The sequence below is a fragment of the Calonectris borealis genome, chromosome W (genome assembly GCF_964195595.1).
Source record: "Calonectris borealis chromosome W, bCalBor7.hap1.2, whole genome shotgun sequence".
Taxonomy (NCBI): Eukaryota; Metazoa; Chordata; class Aves; order Procellariiformes; family Procellariidae; genus Calonectris; species Calonectris borealis.
The window spans coordinates 38,413,847-38,435,951 of record NC_134351.1 but is presented as its reverse complement, the minus strand read 5'-3'; the positions used below and the strand labels follow the sequence as shown (position 1 = coordinate 38,435,951).

Here is a 22,105-nt window from a genome sequence, read left to right as displayed (position 1 = left end):
TGAGGCCCTTAGGGACATGGTGTAGTGGGCATGGTGGTGTTGGGTTGACGGTTGGACACGATGATCTTAGAGGTCTTTTCCAACCTGTATGATTCTATGATTCATTTGAACTTGCGCCAATGGCGGATGAAGTTTTGCAGTGATAGAGGCTAAAGCACCATTTGTTCCTGCCCTCCCCCCCAAGAAGATCTGCTGCGGGGATTCGTACCCACACACACACATCAGTGATGTTCTAGAGGAAAGTGAACTGTGTGATGGAGAATAGGAAAAAGAATTAGAAATGTTAAGTTTGTCTACCATATGAGGTGATTAAGGAGGTATGCAAATCAATAAAAGAATATGGGTCACAGGTTTCATTTGAATATGAACTTGTTCTAGTGAATGTAATGGACAATTTGGCGATTGAGAACAAAAAAGGGGGAGATGTGGAGGAGAATTCTGGAATCGGGAGTTTCGAATAGGACTTTGGCAATGCTACAAAATCATAAACAAAAAAGGGGGAGATGTGGAGAAGAATCAAGAGGTGGCCTAATGAGTACCAGCTGATTCAAGAGCAGAAACAGGTGAAGGGAATTGTGAACAGACATGTGATTGTTGCTGGAAGGAAGATATAAGAGAGGCAATGGAGAGAAGTGTAATGGGGAGAGATGGTAGGCCTGCCCTGTTATGAAAAAGGCTGTGCATGTATGCCACAAATTTCCACTTAATTGGCTTGCATTCAAAATAAAATGTATGCAGTATGTTGGTAATTTATAACATTCTGGCTGTTCACGTTGTAATATGGATACTGAATTAGAATGTATTACTTCATAAATTGCAATTCAGTTCTGTTGTATAATTTAACTTTGAACCATGTATTTTTTGAGTCTTATTAAAAATAAACATGAATTAGGATTCTGTGCTTTTGTCTTTTGAAGGTGTCATAGAAAAACTTGGTCTTGGTCCAGAGGTCCTTCTACAGGAGACTCCCAGACTCATCTATGCTAGACTTACTGGATTTGGCCAGACAGGAAAATATGCCAAGTCTGCAGGTCATGACATCAATAATTTTGCTTTATCAGGTAGGCTGTAAAATTTCCTGTTGAATAAGGTTTTTTCCCCCTTAAATCAAGACTCAAGAATTTATTGAAAGGTTATTTGCAGATAGCTCAAATTACCTAAGGTACAGTCTGATGAAGCAGCTGAGCAGATCTAAAGCATCCCTTTCAGTGAAAGGAGGGTTTCCTTCTCTTTCCTTGTGCTTCTCCCTGCTCCTTTCTTACCGGTCAGCTCTAGTGCTTGCTTAACCCCTCTGTGAGCTCCTTCACAAGTAAAAAACTGACTGGGAGAAATTAGGATGTTTTTCTGCCAGGTTATTGAGGTGAAGTAGTTCATTAAGGGATCCAACAAACAAAAAGTCAGCACAAGAAAGGAGGAAACACGGGCTGGACTGGGCTGTTCATTTTGGCAGCAGCAGTGAGCTGTTATGCTGGATCAGCATGTCTTCTCAGACTGCACAGTATTTTCCTTCCTTTGTCCTATTTTATCTGAATAAAGTTTTTCTCTTTAAAGGGAGGACTGAAGTTTTTATGTGTGTTTCTTTCTTTCTTCAGGGCCTCTCTCCTAGAAAATCTGTATGCTTATAATCCCAAAAGGGCTGCATATTATTTTGTGTGTCTGAGCAGCTTTTTTGAGTAAAGAAAAACTAGGCAGCCTAAGCCATTTGACCATTCTCTTGTGCTTTTCTGCTGTAAATATCTCTCCATTGATACCAACCAAAAGGAAAGCAGGTTTTTGTCTGCAATACTACGTTTCCTTCAAGTGTTGTAGACAGTATGCTTATTTGAAGTATCACAATTCTACAGGTATGCAGTAACAAACAATAACAAAATTACCCAACTCTGATGGTAGCAATGTGTGTGTCATGCATGGCCCCACTTACTGCTGTTCACACTGCTTCTGTCTCTGTTGCTTCTCCGAGCCTGTGAGGAAGGAGAGAAAGTGGGCCAAAACTTCTCAGCTTCCCACTGGATGGAGCATTTCTTTTATCCCCAGCAAAGGGCCAGAGCAGAGGCACTGCAAATGTGGTGATCCAGTGGTATCACCTTCTATGGGGACCCACTGTGTTGTGGGATGAAGTTTCTTCAGGGATGGGCTCTGTATTCTCTCATCATGTAAGATTGTCAGGGAATCAGAAAGAGTAAAGGATGCCTTGTTTGAAACACTTTTGACTTCGTGTCCAGATGATTTCAAAGTATTGTGATAGTTTTATTTGTTATTAACATAGGGAAAGAGTCAGTACAGAAATAGTATTGTCCATCACTACCTTAGATTGTAGTACTTTCTGTTTACAGAAAGAACTGTTTTCTTTCTCTGGAGCTGATTTAATCAGTAGTATTTTGGTTAGTGCTGTCTTCACTAAAATTAAATCATTTTGCTTGAAATTTCACAGGTCAAGTTTTTCTGCCAATTGAAAGGAAATTGGACAAGGTGTCTGGGAGGTCTCAGTCCTCAAAAATGAGATCTCACACCTTGAGTGTTTTCCTGATGAGCTTTGGCTTTCTTTAACTAAAAAATGGCTTGCATTAGAAACTCCAGATATAAGTTAATATGTTAATCTGCTGGTGCCTGTGATGACCTTTAGACTGTTAAAAGTGAGATTTTAGTCAGCGACAGGGCTTTATGCTTGCACTACAAGCTTTGCAAACTTCTTTATACTGTGCACTCAGTTGCTTGCGCTTAGGAAGTGCATTATACCATTAGCTAACTAAACAACGCATCAGAATCATGCAGTTCTCAGGAAATTTTGACCGTGTATGCTGGAAGTCTCAGACCTTAGGCTACAGGCATAGGAGAGACATGATTATACTGCAGAGTTTCTTGCTTGCCCAAAGGGTATAGCTATGAGGGAACTACAAAGAGTAAGGTGACAGTAAAGAGGTTGTTCAGGATGGCAGAGAAATGCTAACAGATTCACTGACTTAGCCTTTGCTCTATTCCCTTTCATTTTTACATGATTTCTGGCATAAACATAGGTTCCCTGTGTCTATGTTGCATGCAATCAGAGGTAACCTTTCTGTGTTATTCACCCATTCCTTTTATACACAACCTTTTTTTTCCAAAGGTAGTTGAAGAGGGAGGATAAGACTGAAGTGAAGTTGTTGGTGTGAAATCCTTTGTTATGATTGTTAATTCATGGGTTATGTGCACAGAAAACTGTAGTTCTGCATTTTTACTTTAAAAGATTCAAAGAAGAAAAATTTACCAAAGTTGCTTTGAGACATGTTCATAATGCCTGTTGAATTCTTATGTGGGAGATTCTATGCATGTACAAAGTATTAATATAGAATTATTGCATACAAGTTTTTTGGATGAAAATTTGTCCCTATATAGCCAAGTGATCAATGGTTTATCTATAAGACTTTTATTAATCTCTTTAATTAAATGCATCTTCACTAATATGATTTCAGATATTCTATTATTTTGTGAATGGAGTAACTATTTGCTAAGACACAACCGGAGTAGAGTCAGAAAACTGTTGGTAGAAGTTTGCTTTATTCCTCGTATACTTGCATAGATTGAAAAGAATGAAACTTTAATTGTAGAAATGTAGAAACTAATGTTTATAATTAATTTTATACTTACATTTGCATTGTTTGCTCTACTATCAGGTGTGCTGTCAAAGCTGGGTAGAAAAGATGAAAATCCTTATGCATCCGTAAATCTTCTGGCTGATTTTGCTGGTGGAGGTGTCATGTGCGCAATGGGCATTGTTATAGCCCTTTATGAATGTACCAAATCTGGCAAAGGGCAGATCATTGATGCAAGTATGGTAAGTTTTGTCTTGAGGAAGGGGGGGGTTCTTAAGTTTGCTTGTTTGGGTTTTTTCCTACTCTAAGTCTGTAAAAGGGAGGAAGTTGGAGCTATTCGTAGGGTTTAAAATTGAGAACTTGGGAAAGGGTAAGTAAGTAATCTCATAAGATGGCTATTCCTTCACCTGCAAGCAGTTTTCACAGGTCACTGTTACCATAACATCCTTATGACATGGGACACATACTGCAGCTCTCCCCCTGTGCCGTTCCCTATCTTTCCTTTTACTAGTCTGCCTTCTTCAAAAAATATTAGCTGTATATATTTGATTAGTAAGTTTGGTGTATGGAAATAGGGTGTATAATAAACAATTAACATAATGCATAACAGCAAAAATGATGATCCTAATAAAATAAAGAATTGCATTAGCTTTATCCAAGATACATCTGCTTATGAATTTGTGACAGGTCATGTCTTATTAGAAGCACTGTTCCCTCGAATAATTACACTGCCATGGATTATTGCCAAGAAATCAATTTCAAACACTTTGCATTAATGTGCTGTGGAATAAATGAAAGGCTAAATTAGCTTAATAATGAATACTATGGAATTTTTCACTGCAAGGCCACCTATTTACACATAGAGGAAAAATATGTATTTACATTTATCCTTGAAACCCATATTATCTGCAAGTCTTTTTTTCTCTCTCTCTCTCTCTCTTTTTCTGTTTTTCTTTTTAAAGAGTATTGCAATTAAAATTTGACCTTCCTTTGAAGTGTTGTGATAGTGAAGGCTATGATTTGGACTTAAATATAAATTGGAAAAAAAATATTAATTGAAAAAAAAATCCCTTTGTTGAAGAGGTCTTGAAGGTAGGAGAATAGCAAGAGATGTTAGCTATCTTGACTTGAGTAAGTTTTTGACAAATTCACATAACATTCTCAGAAGTAGGCCACGGCATTATGGTCTAGATGAAAATTCCATGGGATCAGTGCAAAACTGGTCTAATGTTTTTACCCCGACAATAGTTATTAGTAGTTGATTGTCAAAATGAATAACTTATCAACTGGAGTTCCACAGGTTCCACAGGTATCTGTTGGGTTTTTTCAGTGTTTTCTCCAGTAAGCTGAATGATGGATGTGTGATTGTGTTTAGTAAATTTACAGATTATATGAATGTGGGAAGAATTACAAGTATGTTGGATGCTTGGATTAGAATTGAAAATGACCTTTTCAAATTGGAGAAATGACCTGAAAAAAATTAGCTGAAATTCATGGAGACCACTGCTCTGTAGTTCTCTTAGGCAGAAACAATTAGCTGCACAAATGTAGTATGAGAACAATTGGCTAAAGTACAATCCTGGGGGTTTGTAGTAGTCACAAGCGGAACATGAGTCAACAATATCATGCTGTTGTAAAACACACAGACACACTGTATTAGGATGTATAAACAGGAAATAGAGCCAGCAGTTTCTGAAGTAATTCTTCTAATCTATTCAAAATTTATAAGGCCTCAGGAAAATACTGTTTCTGACACTGGCCATCATCTTTCAAAAAAAAAATGAACAATTTGAGGAAGTCTGAGAAACACAACAAAAATGATTGTGAGTCAAAAAACATGACCTACAAAAGAAGATTGAAGGAGTTTGTATTTTTGTGACGCAAAAACTGTGGAGAGATATGACAAGTCTTCAAATGTTTAAAAAGATATTTCTTGTAGTTTGGAGTATTACCTTATTTTCACTATCGGTACTTTAAGTCATTAAAAGAACTTGTTACAAGAAGAATCAATGTAAGTCCACTAATATCCTAATGAGATCTCTGACTCATCGGGAATGGAAGGGTTTGGGTTTTTTTAAGCCCTCAAAACTTCTCTTTCAATTTTTTCTTGTCTCATTATACTTGTGGAATTTACAGTTCCCTGCTGATGTTCTGGGTATCCTGTGAAATGTATAGAATATTGTCCAATATCACTGGATGTATGTTGTGGTTTAACCCCAGCTGGCAACTAAGCACCACACAGCCGCTCGCTCACTCCCCCCACAGTGGGATGGGGGAGAGAATCAGAAGGGTAAAAGTGAGAAAAACTCATGGGTTGAGATAAAGACAGTTTAATAGGTAAAGCAAAAGCCACGCACGCAAGCAAAGCAAAACAAGGAATCCATTCACTACTTCCCATCAGCAGGCAGGTGTTCAGCCATCTCCAGGAAAGCAGGGCTCCATCACGCGTAACGGTTACTTGGGAAGACAAACGCCATCACTCCGAACGTCCCCCCCTTCCTCCTTCTTCCCCCAGCTTTATATGCTGAGCATGACGTCATATGGTACGGAATAGCCCATTGGCCAGCTGGGCCAGCTGTCCTGGCCACGCTCCCTCTCAGCCCCCTGCACACTCAGCAGAGCACGGGAAGCTGAAAAGTCCTTGACCAGTGTAAACACACTGCTCAGCAACAGCTAAAACATCAGTGTGTTATCAACATTCTTCTCATACTAAATCCAAAACACAGTACTATACCAGTTAATAGGAAGAAGATCAACTCCATCACAGCTGAAACCAGGACAGTGTCCACCTCTTATTCCATACCATTTATGACATGCTCAGGTCCCACACTATGCAATACATTCTCGTTACCCACCACCCCCCTTCCCATGCTTTGATACAATACACAGATATCATTCCTTTAGTCTATGGACCACCCCTGTGAAATGTCCAGAAATGTCCACAAAATGTCCATTGAGTTCATTTAGTCCATGACTTTGGGCTCCATCTGTTATGGTGGTCACTCAGGACAGGAGAGGTGGTGTGTTTCATGGAGTTACTGGGCACCAAAGCCAGCTCGGGTTGGGTCACTGCTGCACTTGCACTGCTTCTTGTAAGGCTTGTCCTCCATTGGTTCAGGTGGTTCCTGCTATAGTAATTCCCATAACATGCAACTCAAGTCCTGGGTTACAACAATTTAAAGGTAGTTTCATTACAGTCTCCACCCCTGGTCCCTTTGGGCCAGACCATAGGGTTTAACATTGCAATGAACTCCTCCCCTTGCCCCTGCTCTGGCTTAGAATTATCAACAGACTGCAGTCCCTTAGGGGTGTACCTGATCCAAGCGGAGCCTTATCTATGAGCCACAGTCTCTCCAGAGGTATACCTGCTGTGGCATAGACTTATCCACAGCCACAGTCGCTTCGAGGTGCACCGGCTCCAGCGCGGCCTTACCCACAGCCACAGTCCCTTCAGAAGTAAACCTGCTCCAACATGGCCTTACCCATGGCTGCAGTCCCTCCAGGGGTGTACCTCCCCTGTCATGGGCTTATCCACGGCCACATGCTTTGCGGTGCTCCAGCATGACCTCATGCACAGCCACTGACGCTTCAAGGTGTACCTGCTGCAGCATGGACTTATCCACAGCCACAGATGCTTCGAGGTGTACCTTCTCCAGCATGGACTTATCCTTAGGCCACAATCCCTTCAGAGGTATACCTGATGCAGCACGGACATAACCATGGCCACAGATGCTTCAAGAGGTACCTGCTCGGGCATGGGCTTATCCACGGCCACAGACTCCTCGGGGTGTCCTGCTCCCACGTGGACTCATCCACAGGTCACAGTCCCTTCGACTCGAGTTCACACTGGAATTCCAGCCTGTCCAGTACAGCAACACAGAAACAGCAGCGATGCCCTGGCCATCTGCTAGCCCAGGTGCATGGCCATTGCTGTTATCAGAATGTTCCCAGGCACAGCACAGTAAGATGATCAGCAGTACAGCAGTACAGCAAGCAGCAAAAGCAAAAAGCAGCCACTAATGAGCGCTAGACTCTAGTATACAGTAAGGCAAGCAAGCCCCATGGCAAGCACAGGAGCCTGACGATTAATAGCTAAACTGCAATAACAGCTATAAATTTGATCTAGCACATTCCAATCAAACCTGTTGTTATCTCGAACACTTCGAGCCCCACGTTGGGTGCCAAAAAGGACTGTCGTGGTTTAACCCCAGCCAGCAACTAAGCCCTGCACAGCCGCTCGCTCACTCCCCCCACAATGGGATGGGGGAGAGAATCAGAATGGTAAAAGTGAAAAAACTCATGGGTTGAGATAAAGACAGTTTAATAGGTTGTCGTGGTTTAACCTGGCAGCAGCCAAATACCACGCAGCCACTCGCTCACCCCCCCCGCTGGGTGGGATGGGGGAGAGAATCAGAAGGGTAAAAGTGAGAAAAACTCGTGGGTTGAGATAAAGACAGTTTAATAGGGAAAGCAAAAGCCGCGCACGCAAGCAAAGCAAAACAAGGAATTCATTCACCACTTCCCATCAGCAGGCAGGTGTTCAGCCATCTCCAGGAAAGCAGGGCTCCATCACGCGTAACAGTTACTTGGGAAGACACACGCCATCACTCCGAATGCCCCCCCCCTCCTTCTTCTTCACCCAGCCTTATATGCTGAGCATGACGTCATATGGTATGGAATAGCCTATTGGCCAGCTGGGCCAGCCGTCCTGGCCACGCTCCCTCCCAGCCCCCTGCACATCTGGCAGGGCATGGGAAGATGAAAAGTCCTTGACTAGCGTAAACAATACCTAGCAACAACCAAAACATCAGTGTGTCATCAACATTATTCTCACACTACATCCAAAACACAGCACTATACCAGTTAATAGGAAGAAAATCAACTCCATCCCAGCCAAAACCAGGACATAGGTAAAGCAAAAGCCGCGCACGCAAGCCAAGCAAAACAAGGAATTCATTCCCTGCTTCCCATCGGCAGGCAGGTGTTCAGCCATCTCCAGGAAAGCAGGGCTCCATCATGCATAACGGTTACTTGGGAAGACAAACGCCATCACGCCGAACGTCCCCCCCTTCCTTCTTCTTCGCCCATCCTTATATGCTGAGCATGACGTCATATGGTACGGAATAGCCCATTGGCCAGCTGGGCCAGCCGTCCCGGCCACGCTCCCTCCCAGCCCCTCGCGCACCCAGCAGAGCACAGGAAGCTGAAAAGTCCTTGACTAGCATAAACACTACTCAGCAACAACTAAAACATCAGTGTGTCATCAACATTATTCTCATACTACATCCAAAACACAGCACTATACCAGTTAATAGGAAGAAAATCAACTCCATCCCAGCCGAAACCAGGACAATGTACTTTACCTGGCATTTTGTTATGTTCCTTTCACCTGAACATACTTTCAGTGAGACAGTTGATGAAAAACATACATGCATCATCAAAAGCAAAGACAGTTAAATAAACTGGGTTGATGAGCCTATTTTTATTTCTAAGTTTGTTTCATGGAAGTAGATATTTTTACAATCACAATACTGCAGCATTTAAGCTGTCATTTCGTTTTAACATTCTTTTTTATTTAATAGGCCTATTACTTAAGTTGCTGTACAGTTTAGGTAGTCTGAATATGTTAACGACTCTGACACATGGTGGAATTTTCTAAGGCAGAAGAGGGAAAATTCATTTCTCTTTTAGCAGCTTTGTGTCCTTAGGATTACTTTTATTAAGTTTTCATCTTACTCAGTGGATTGTTTTACTGACCACTTGTTTGTTTCTTCTTTTTATTGCAATGTCTATTTTTCTCAAGTCATCCAAAAAATTTAATTATTTCTTGTCTTTGAGGTTAGTAATTCTAGACTGAGATCAGAAATTTTTGATACAGTAATTTGTTATATATCTTTTATTTCTAATTAGTATGCTGAAAGCTGAAAAATGGCTTGGGAGCATTCTTATGATATGCACATGAGGAACTCCTCTAGTTAGTGAAACTAAACTGATACAAAAAGAGGGTAGAGAGGATCAGGCCAAGGGCTAGATTTGCATCACTTGTTCAAAGTGTCCAGTGTTATTGATGCACTGCATAAAAAGTAGACACTTGAAACGAAGAAGTTCCTGACAAACTCTCTAAGACTCAATTTGGAGTTTTAGAAAGCAGGTACATATATACAGTTAGAGTATACATAATCATTACATTTCCCAGAAATCATTAACATATGCAAAAGTCTCAGTCTTCACGCATGCTTAGTTTTAGCTCCTGGCTTAATTAGAGCAATTCTCACTAGCACCACTCTCTTATCTGTTCTACTCAAGATACAAGGTTGGCCTCCTTATCTAGAATACTAAGTTTCAAGGCCTTTTTATCTACTATGTGTCAGGTCGGCCTATTCACAAGTTGTTCCTAACCATCTGCATCATTTCAGCCAAAGAACTGTAAATCTCTTCATTGTTCCTTCTTATTTGACATTAATCCCTATCAATCCTTCCTTTTCTTTTGAGGGTATATAGTTAAAGCTATATCCCTCAATAAATTAAGCTCCTTTGAGGCTATAGAAGGAGAACTTCACTGTAGTTCCTCTTATATTAGTCTCACCTTCTCAGAACTTTGGTTTCCAATTATAGAACAACATTTCCAAAAACACTGTATTATTACATATATGCAAACAAAGCCCAATATAGCAATCATAAGAATACCTAATAACTTTCTCACCCATTGACTAAGGTCGGGAATCCAGGAGGTTAACCATTTGAATGTTTCCCCAAGTCCATATGAAGTGTCATCTTTCTGTATTTCATGGAGCAATTTTGTCTGTTTCCAAATTTCTTCTAAATGAGTAGAAATTCTACCACTTTGATCTACGTATACACAACAGCTTGTGTTTAGCATTGTGCATACTCCTCCTTGAGAGGTTAACATCATGTCCAAAGCCATTCTATTCTGAAGGGTTATTTCTGCCAATTCAGACACTTCTTCCTGCAAGGCCTTTATAGCGTCATAGGTTTCGTTCCCAATTTTCTCAACCATAGCAGATATATTTACTATAGCTTTCTCTAGTTCACCAACTCCTAACCATGGGATAAACCATCGTGCAAAAGAATGGAACTGAGAGAAGGGGTTAAGGTAGTAGAGTGATTGATAGTAGTTAAAGGATTAGTCTGATACTTTGTTGTGTAAATTAACTGAGGCGCCTCACAAGGACAGTTCCTGATAAGGACTAAAAACTTGTCTCAAGAAGCCAGCTAAAACTGACCCTGCGGTTTGGACAAAAGTAAGAGGACAACTGAGCCTGCGCAAGAACAAAAGGTTACTAGCGGTGACGAAGAGGAACTATCAGCCTTCATCCCCACGACCCCCGACGACCACCACTAGGAGGCAATGCGCAAGCGCAGATGGGAGGGGTCTATGGAAATGACTTCTTGGAACTCATTTTAATACAAAGCAGGGACAGGTCATGCATATGTATAAGCGTAATACGAAACTCTATGAATATGTAATATTTTACTGTATATATTTATGGTAAGTGCCGCGTTGAGGCGCGCACGACTTTGGTGGGACTACCCCCCGTGCTGCCTAGCGCTGAATAAACATACCTACTTTACAATCTCATAGATTGTGGAGTCTGGTTTCCGCAAGTCAGAACCTGGTGGGTCTATCTGCTAATGAGTTATTTCCAGCTCTCTTACTTCTTCGAAGATATGTTCTTAGCCACATTTTAGATTCTAATTTCTCAACCACAGTAATGTGTGGTACTACTGCTCCCAAAGCACATATCCCTGACCAATTTGGTGGCAAGACCTTACGGGCCTTGTTTCCACAAATCCAATACCAACCTCTTCCTTCAGGTACCGGCCATTCAAAAGATTCAACAGGTCTTAAACCTCCGAAATTTATATTCTTATTGCATTGAGAATAATTTCCAACAAAGTCAGTCTTTGTTAGGCACCTGATTTTGTCCATTCCTTTTGGGGGGTTAAACTGTTGTACACATGTACAATATTTTTTGTTCTGGAGTTGGGGTCTCAATTAACCATTCCTGTTCTTTCATTTCCCTACTTATGTTAAAAGAGGTGTTTATCCATAAAGTGTTCCAAGATATAGTAGCTAGTATAGGGATTCCAATTAAGGGAACTCCCTTCTTTGAATGCTCCGGAAAATGAGTACAGGCCCAACAATCTGATTTATTAGCGATCTGGACTGTTCTTTATAACAAGTCTATATGTAGGTTTCCTTTCCATGGATTCCCTGACCCCTCATGGAATAGTTCTATCCAAAAGCAACAAAGGAATATCAAGTCTCTTAATGTTTTCATTCCTTACTCAAAAGTTAATATCAGTGTATAATATGTCAAAGTTCCAAGTGCAATTTGCTACATTCGAGAGAGTTTCAGCTTTAATGGTCCTGTCCTCTCAGAAGTCCATTCTCCTGGTGGAGCTTTCTCAAACAAGAACAGTGTATCCAGGGTGTCTGCTCTTTGGTCTTGATTGCAGTAAAGGTCGTCAGCAACACTTGTGTCCTGGTTCTGGCTGGGACAGAGTTAACTTTCTTCCCAGTAGCTTGGGGGGTGTGCTGTGTTTTGGGTTTGGTATGAAAGGAGCGTTGATGGCCCATTGATGCTTTGGCTGTTGCTGGGTGGTGCTTGCACCGGGAGGGGGGAGCACAGCCGGGATGGTGGACCCAGCTGGCCAATGGGGTATTCTATACCATGTGGCATCATGCTCAGTATAAAAACCAGGTGTGTGGGGGGGCTCGACCCCGGTTCGTGACACGCGGTCGGTGAGCAGTTGCATTGTGCATTGCCTGCTTTGTATATTCTGTATATTCGCACCTCGAATACTGTGTTCAGTTTTGGGCCCCTCACTACAAGAAAGACATGGAGGTGTTGGAGCATGTCCAGAGAAGGGCAATGAAGCTGGTGAAGGGCCTGGAGCACAAGTCTTATGAGGAGCAGCTGAGGGAACTGGGGTTGTTTAGTCCGGAGAAGAGGAGGCTGAGGGGAGACCTCATCGCGCTCTACAACTACCTGAAAGGAGGGTGTAGGAGGTGGGTGTTGGTCTCTTCTGCCAAGTAACTAGCGATAGGACGAGAGGAAATGGCCTCAAGTTGCACCAAGGGAGGTTTAGACTGGACATTAGGAGAAATTTCTTTACTGAAAGAGTGGTCAGGCCTTGGAACAGGCTGCCCAGGGAAGTGGTTGAGTCACCATCCCTGGAAGTATTTAAAAGACGTGTAGATGTGGCGCTTAGGGACATGGTGTAGTGGGTATGGTGGTGTTGGGTTGATGGTTGGACTCGATGATCTTAGAGGTCTTTTCCAACCTTAATGATTCTATGATTCTATGATTCTGTTATTGTTGTTCTTCTCTTTGTTATTATTACTGTTCTACTTTGGTTTATTTCAATTATTAAACTGTTTTTATCTCAACCCGGGAGTTTTCCTACTTGTGCCCTCCCGATTCTCTCCCCCATCCCATCAGAGCTGGGGGGCTGAGCGAGCGGCTGCGTGGGGTTTATTTGCTGGCTGGGGTTAAACCACGACAGTCCTTTTTGGTGCCCAACGTGGGGCGGCGAAGGGTTGAGATAAAAACAGATTAATTAGAGCATATTAAGGAATTTATATCTCTTAAGATATTAATTTATTCTGCACCATGCTCTTCTTTTTACTGTCTTTTTACTAGTCTGTTGTGCTCTGCCGTGATTAATGATGTTTTGCCTGGGAGATTTGTTACTAAAACGCTGGCATTGGGGGTTATTTGGTATTTGGGATTCGTAATGAAGCCATTACTGTATTTCGGGTACCACCTCATGGAGACCATTAGCAATTATACCTTTTCCTCCGAGAGATTTTTTATGGAGGAATGGAGAATGGCACCCTCACTATCTTCCTCTATGGTGTCGTCTCCTTCGTTAAAATAACTTGCCAGTACCTTGAACATCCCTGGGTAGTTAAGATACATCTATTGGTACTCCTTGGGAATATTGTTTTGGTTTTATCCAAGGTTAGTAAGCAATTTAAGAATGTCATCCAGAGATCTGCCCCAAGGCTGGATAGTTATGAGTGGCAGGGCGAGTGGGATAGCATGGGCAAATGCCTAGGACGGTAGGCACTGCCAGTGTTCTGGAACTTCACCCCTAAACAAGTGCAGAATCCTGAAAAATTAGTAGAATATTTGGAAGAAGTATGCTGTCACCCTGGCCATTCTAGGGAGACACAAATCACTGCAATGTGCTGGGGCCTGGCCCATGTCTGTCAAGCCCTATTTAACACCACTCAGAACCCCAAGGGGAAGAGAAGGTCTCTGCATATGATGACAAAGCAACAGGCCCTGTGGCTACCCCACCCCCCAGGGCAGGCACAGCAGCTACTCCGCCCCCTGCAACAGGGAACCAACCCATGCCGGTATCAGTCGCCCCTATACAAAAAACAAAAATGCACAAGAAAATCAGCTCGTTTAGTAAGGGATGAAAATGAACCAGGGCCATCAGGAGGAGTGTCGTGGTTTAACCTGGCAGGCAGCCAAATACCACGCAGCCGCTCACTCACTCCCCCCGCCCCCCCAGTGGGACGGGGAGAGAATCGGAAGGGTAAGAGTGAGAAAAACTCGTGGGTTGAGATAAAGACAGTTTAATAGAACAGAAAAGGGAGAATAATGATAATAAATAATGACAGAATATACAAAATGAGTGATGTACAATGCAATTGCTCACCACCCGCGCTGACCGATAACCAAGGAGCCCGTTGTGTGATCAGCGCGACCCACTTACTCCACGTAGCATCGGTTGCATGATGTGTAGAGGGGACCCTCCCTTTGAACATCCAGCCCAGCACTGGCAGTCGGGGTGCCAGGAGGAGCTGTGCTTCAGTACCAACCACTTCCAAAGCAGCTCGAACCCCTTCATATGCTGCCAATATCTCCTTCTCAGTTGGAGTGTAGTGGGCCTCGGATCCTCTGTATCCCCAACTCCAGAACCCTAAGGGTCGACCTCGAGTCTCCCCTGGTGCTTTCTGCCAGAGGCTCCAGGTAGGGCCATTCTCCCCGGCTGCGGTGTAGAGCACATTCTTCACATCTTGTCCTGCTCAGACTGGCCCAAGGGCTACTGCCTGAACTATCTCCTGTTTAATTTGTTCAAAGGCTTGTCGTTGCTCAGGGCCCCATTTGAAGTCGTTCTTCTTCCTGGTCACTTGATAGAGAGGGCTTACGATCTGACTGTAATTTGGAATATGCATTCTCCAAAAACCCACAACGCCTAAGAAAGCTTGTGTTTCCCTTTTGCTAGTTGGTGGGGACATGGCTGTTATTTTGTTGATCACATCCATTGGGATCTGACGACGACCATCGTGCCATTTTATTCCTAAAAACTGGATCTCCTGTGCAGGTCCCTTGACCTTACTTTGTTTTATGGCAAAACCGGCTTTCAGAAGGATTTTGAATTATTCTCTCCCCTTTCTCAAAAACTTCTTCTGCTGTGTCGCCCCACACGATGATGTCATCAATGTATTGCAGGTGTTCTGGAGCCTCACCCTGTTCCAGTGCGGTGTGGATCAGTCCATGGCAAATGGTAGGGCTGTGTTTCCACCCCTGGGGCAGTCGGTTCCAGGTGTACTGGACGCCCCTCCAAGTGAAAGCAAACTGTGGCCTGCACTCTGCCGCCAAAGGGATGGAGAAGAAGGCATTAGCAATGTCAATTGTGGCGTACCACTTGGCTGCCTTTGACTCCAGTTCGTATTGGAGTTCTAGCATGTCCGGCACGGCAGCACTCAGTGGCGGCGTGACTTCGTTCAGGCCACGGTAGTCTACTGTTAGTCTCCACTCCCCATTAGACTTTCGCACTGGCCATATGGGACTGTTGAAGGGTGAGCGAGTCTTGCTGATCACTCCTTGGCTCTCCAGTCGACGAATCAGCTCATGGATAGGGATCAAGGAATCTCGGTTGGTGCGGTATTGTCGCCGATGCACTGTTGTGGTAGCGATTGGTACCTGTTGTTCTTCAACCCTCAACAACCCCACAACAGAAGGGTCCTCTGAGAGACCGGGCAAGGTGGACAGCTGTTTAATTTCCTCTGTCTCCAGGGCAGCTATACCAAAAGCCCACCGATACCCTTTTGGGTCCTTAAAATACCCTCTCCTGAGGTAGTCTATGCCAAGGATGCACGGAGCCTCTGGGCCAGTCACAATGGGGTGCTTCTGCCACTCGTTCCCGGTTAGGCTCACTTCGGCCTCCAATACAGTTAACTCTTGGGATCCCCCTGTCACTCCAGAAATACAGATGGGTTCTGCCCCTTTATACCTTGATGGCATTAGGGTGCACTGTGCACCAGTGTCTACGAGAGCCTTATACTCCTGTGGCTCTGATGTGCCAGGCCATCGAATCCACACAGTCCAGTAAACCCGGTTGTCCCTTTCCTCCACCTGGCCGGAGGCAGGGCCCCTCTAGTTCTGGTCATAGTATCCGCTTCTCACTTCTTGCAAACATGAGTCAAGAATTCCTTCATTACAGTCCAAAGTAAGATCAGCCTTCTACTCTGTCTGGGGAACTGTTCACTGGAAACTGGACCGTCGTGAGACAGGGTTTTCCTGAAAACTGGAGCAGCATTTTTCCTGAGAGAACCCCCTTGTGTGATTGTTTTTCCTTGCAACTCACGTACTCGTGCCTCTAGGGTCAAGGTAGGTTTTCCATCCCACTGCCTCATGTCCTCTCCATGGTCACGCAGGTAAAACCACAGGGTGCCCCGTGGTGTGTACCTTCTATATCCTCTCTCTTGAGGAGAAAAACGCTGACTCCTAATGGCTGAGATACTGGTCCGTACAGGTGGAGAATAGGACCTATTGTCTTTGAGTTGCTGGACCTCTCGGGACAGTTTCTCTACAGCCGAGACAAGGGAGGAGGAGATAGTTTCTTCAAAATCCCGAAGTCTGCTAACCACCTCATCCACCGTTGGTGCTTCTTCCTCTTTCCAGCACAGTACTGCCAACGAACTGGCGTACGATGCTGGTGCGCTCCGTACCAACTTCCGCCACATGGGTCGCGTGCACTGGACGTCATCTGGATCTTTGGGCGTTTGGTTGTCGTTCAGGTCACTATAAACCACCTCCAGCACGCCTAGTTCTCTCAGGTACTGGATTCCTCTCTCCATAGTGGTCCATTTGCTTGGGCGATATATAACATCTTCCTTGAAGGGATATCTTTCCTTCACGCCTGACAGCAGTCGCCTCCAGAGGCTGAGGACCTGTGTCCCTTTTCCAATTGCTTTGTCAATGCCTCCTTCCATAGCAAGGGATCCCAGCTGTTTGGCTTCCTTCCCCTCCAATTCCAGGCTACTGGCCCCATTATCCCAGCATCGAAGCAGCCAGGTAACAATGTGCTCGCCTGGACGACGGCTGAAATCTTTCCGCATATCTCGCAGCTCACTCAGGGATAGGGATCGGGTGGTTTCCGTCTCGTTTATGAGTTCTTCCTCTTCCTCCTCCTCTCCTTGTGATGGCCCTGCTCTTTCATCATCCCTTTCTAAACGACCTGATCTCCGCTTCCAAGATTTCCTCTTCTGTACAGGGGCAACGGATACCAGCAAGGGTTGGTCCTCTGGTTCAGCTGTAGTGCCTGTTGCTGGGGTTTGGGTAGCTGCAGTGCTTGTCATGGGGGTTGGAGTAACTGTAGTGCCTGTTGCCGGAGCTTGAGTGGCTGCAGTGCCTGTCGCAGGGGTTGGAGAAGCTACGGTGACTGTTGCCGGGGTTTGAGTAGCCACAGGGGTTGTCGTGGGGGTTGGAGTAGCCGCAGTGCCTGTCGTGGGGTTTTGAGTAGCCACCGTGTCTGTAGCCGCCCCCGAGACTCGCCGCTCCGCCCTCCCCGATGAGGCACCGCTGCTTGCCCTCCCTCTTTTCTTGTTCCTGAGGGTTGATCTCTGGACAGTATTCCTGAATAGTTGTTTAACCCTAAACAAGGCCTGAACCACATTCAGGAGACATAGTACCAATATGAACATGCTTGTTTGAGCATCCCAAGGATATTCAAAATTCTCAGGGAATATTGTGGACATCTTTGTGAAGAGGATAGAAGAAAAAGGAGTTTCTGACGATATGGAAGGGAAGATGAACAAGTGGGAGAGAGTGTCCCATCCCGTCTCCCACCTAAAATTCATTCTCCGAGGAGAAACAAGTGCAATTACCAATAATTTCTAAGAGGTGGTTCCCGAGGTACAGTAATGACGGCAGTGCCGAGTACAGATACCAGATTAGACTTACGACCAATGATTTTATCACCTCATAAAACAGCAACAAAATGATAATCTTGGCCCAGTTCCGAATAATGATAAACAGCACAAAAGGGAACATATACTGCAAGCAAGGTATTACATGACCCAACATTGAGAGCCAGCCCCACAACTTTGACAGCCAATACATCAACATTGTGACCAATCAATATAATGGATGCTTATAACAATTTTGCCTTAACACACTTTGGTCAGATCTATCGTTATCTCAACCCTTCGTGCCCCACGTTGGGCGCCAAAAAGGACTGTCGTGGTTTAACCTGGCAGGCAGCCAAATACCACGCAGCCCCTCGCTCACTCACCCCACCCCCCCAGTGGGACGGGGAGAGAATCGGAAGGGTAAGAGTGAGAAAAACTCGTGGGTTGAGATAAAGACAGTTTAATAGAACAGAAAAGGGAGAATAATGATAATAAATAATGATAGAATATACAAAATGAGTGATGCACAATGCAATTGCTCACCACCCGCGCTGACCGATAACCAAGTAGCGATCGGTACTTCCTGGATCACGCCTACCATTCATATACTGAGCATGACGTCACATGGTATGGAATACCCCATTAGCCAGCTGGGCCTGCTGTCCTGGTTATGTTCCCTCCCATCTTGTGTACCTAGCTCAGTCAGTAGGCATGGGAGCTGTCCTTGGACTAACAGGGTACTTAGCAACAACTGAAAACATCAGTGTGTTATCAACATCATCCTCATACTAAATCCAAAACACAGCACTAGGAAGAAATTTAACCCTATCCCAGCCGAAACCAGGACAAGGAGGAAGAGCAGAACCCGTAAACGAGATGGTAACCACTCGATCCCTATCCCTGAGTGAGCTGCAAGATATGCGAAAAGACTTCAGTCCTCGTCCAGGCGAGCACATTGTCACCTGGCTACTCCGATGCTGGGATAATGGGGCCAGTAGCCTGGAATTAGAGGGTAGGGAAGCCAAGCAGCTGAGATCCCTTTCTAGGGAAGGGGGCATTGACAAAGCAATTGGACAAGGGGCACAAGTCCTCAGCCTCTGGAGGCGACTCCTGTCAGGTGTGAAGGAAAGGTATCCCTTCAAGGAAGATGTTATATGCCACCCAGGCAAGTGGACCACCATGGAGAGAGGTATCCAGTACCTGAGGGAATTAGCCATGCTGGAAGTGATTTATGATGACCTGAACAACGAGCAGTTATCCAAAGATCCAGATGAAGTCAAATGCACCCGACCCATGTGGCGGAAGTTTGTACGGAGCGCACCAGCGTCACATGCAAACTCATTGGCAGTAATGACATGGAAAGACGGAGAGGAACAAACAGTGGATGAACTGGCTGGCCAACTCCGGCAATATGAAGAAAGTCTCTCTTCCTCCCTACGGGCCTGTGTCTCTGCTGTGGAGAAACTGTCTCAGGAGGTCTAGCAACTCAAAGAGGATATGTCCTGCTCCCCACCTGCACGGGCCAGTGTCTCAGCCATTAGGAGCAGGCGTCCCTCTGCTCAAGAGAGGAGACATCGTGGGTACACAGCCTGGGGCACCCTGTGGTTTTACCTGCGTGACCACGGAGAGGACATGAGGAAGTGGGATGGAAAATCTACCTCAGCCCTACAGGCACGGGTACGTGAGTTGCAAGGAAAAACAACCACAAAAGGGGGTTCTTCCAGGAAAACTGCTGCTCCAGTCTCCAGTGAGCAGTTCCCCAGGCAGAGTAGAAGGGCTGATTCCACCTCCGACCTTAACAAAGGGACTTCTGATTCATACTTACAGGAAGTGGATAGCGAATACGATGACCAGGACTAGAGGGGCCCTGCCTCCAGCCAGGTGGAAGAAAGGGACAACGGGGTTTACTGGACTGTGTGGATTCGATGGCCTGGCACATCAGACCCACAGGAGTATAAGGCTCTCGTAGACACCGGGGCACAGTGTACCCTGATGCCATCAAGCTATAGAGGGGCAGAACCCATTTGTATTTCTGGAGTGACAGGGGGATCCCAAGAGTTAACTGTGTTGGAGGCCAAAGTGAGCCTAACCAGGAATGAGTGGCAAAAGAACCCCATTGTGACTGGCCCAGAGGCTCCGTGCAGCCTTGGCATAGACTACCTCAGGAGAGAGTATTTGAAAGACCCAAAAGGGTACCGGTGGGCTTTTGGTATAGCTGCCCTGGAGATGGAGGAAATTAAACAGCTGTCCACCTTGCCTGGTCTCTCGCGGGACCCTTCTGTTGTGGGGTTGCTGAGGGTCGAGGAACAACAGGTACCAATCGCTACCACAACAGTGCACCGGCAGCAATATCGCACCAACCGAGACTCCCTGATTCCCATCCATAAGCTGATTCGTCGACTGGAGAGCCAAGGAGTGATCAGCAAGACTCACTCACCCTTTAACAGTCCCATATGGCCAGTGCGAAAGCCCAATGGAGAGTGGAGACTAACAGTAGACTACCGTGGCCTGAACAAAGTCACGCTGCCACTGAGTGCTGCCGTGCCGGACATGCTAGAACTCCAATACGAACTGGAGTCAAAGGCAGCCAAGTGGTATGCCACAGTGGATATCGCTAATGCGTTCTTCTCAATCCCTTTGGCGGCAGAGTGCAGGCCACAGTTTGCTTTCACTTGGAGGGGCGTCCAGTACACCTGGAATCGAATGCCCCACGGGGGTGGAAACACAGCCCTACCATTTGCCATGGACTGATCCACACCGCACAGGAACAGGGTGAGGCTCCGGAACACCTGCAATACATTGATGACATCATTGTATGGGGCAGCACAGCAGAGGAAGTTTTTGAGAAAGGGGAGAGAATAGTCCAAATCCTTCTGAAGGCCGGTTTTGCCATAGAACAAAGTAAGGTCAAGGGACCTGCACAGGAGATCCAGTTTTTAGGAATAAAATGGCAAGATGGACATCATCAGATCCCAACGGATGAGATCAACAAAATAACAGCCATGTCCCCACCAACTAGCAAAAAGGAACCACAAGCTTTCTTAGGCGTTGTGGGTTTTTGGAGAATGCATATTCCAAATTACAGTCAGATCGTAAGCCCTCTCTATCACGTGACTCAGAAGAACGACTTCGAATGGGGCCCTGAGCAATGACAAGCATTTTAACAAATTAAACAGGAGATAGTTCAGGCAGTAGCCCTTGGGCCAGTCCGGGCGGGACAAGATGTAAAGCGGCTACACCGCAGCCGGGGAGAATGCCCCTACCTGGAGCCTCTGGCAGAAAGCACCAGGGGAGACTCGAGGTCGACCCTTAGGGTTCAGGAGTCGGGGATACAGAGGATCCGAGGCCCACTACACTCCAACTGAGAAGGAGACATTAGCAGCATATGAAGGGGTTCGAGCTGCTTCGGAAGTGGTTGGTACTGAAGCACAGCTCCTCCTGGCACCCCGACTGCCGGTGCTGGGCTGGATGTTCAAAGGGAAGGTCCCCTCTACACATCATGCAACTGATGCTACGTGGAGTAAGTGGGTCGCACTGATCACACAACGGGACCAAATAGGAAACCCCAGTCGCCCAGGAATCTTGGAGGTGATCACGAACTGGCCAGAAGGCAAAGATTTTGGAATATCCCCAGAGGAGGAGGTGACACGTGCTGAAGAAGCCCCACCGTATAATAAACTGCCCGAAAATGAGAAGCAATATGCCCTGTTCACTGATGGGTCCTGTCGTCTTGTGGGAAAACATCGGAAGGCTGCTGTATGGAGTCCTATACGCCAAGTTGCAGAAACTGCTGAAGGAGAAGGTGAATCGAGTCAGTTTGCAGAGGTGAAAGCCATCCAGCTGGCCTTGGACATTGCCGAACGAGAAAAATGGCCAGTACTTTATCTCTATACTGACTCATGGATGGTGGCAAATGCCCTGTGGGGGTGGTTGCAGCAGTGGAAGCAGAACAACTGGCAGCGCAGAGGTAAACCCATCTGGGCAGCCACCTTGTGGCTAGATATTGCTGCCCAGGTAGAGAACCTGGTTGTAAAAGTACGTCACGTAGATGCTCATGTACCCAAGAGTCAGGCCACTGAAGAACACCAAAACAACCAGCAGGTGGACCAGGCTGCTAAGATTGAAGTGGCCCAGGTGGATCTGGACTGGCAACATAAGGGTGAATTATTTATAGCTTGGTGGGCCCATGACACTTCAGGCCACCAAGGAAGAGATGCAACATCTAGATGGGCTCGTGATCGAGGGGTGGACTTAACCATGGACGCTATTGCACAGGTTATCCATGAATGTGAAACATGCGCTGCAATCAAGCAAGCCAAGCGAGTAAAGCCTCTTTGGTATGGAGGACGATGGCTGA

General features: G+C 45.3%; 1 protein-coding gene across 1 annotated transcript in view; it reads left to right on the top strand.

Annotated features, from left to right (window-relative positions):
* The first annotated feature begins 622 nt into the window (after window positions 1-622).
* LOC142074975 (alpha-methylacyl-CoA racemase-like) overlaps window positions 623-22,105 on the top strand; it is a 46,056-nt gene continuing 24,573 nt past the window's right edge. The window contains exons 1-3 of the mRNA XM_075135976.1: window positions 623-650; window positions 918-1,061; window positions 3,651-3,811. Coding sequence (XP_074992077.1) covers window positions 623-650; window positions 918-1,061; window positions 3,651-3,811 — 333 coding nt within the window. The remainder of the gene's footprint in view (window positions 651-917; window positions 1,062-3,650; window positions 3,812-22,105) is intronic.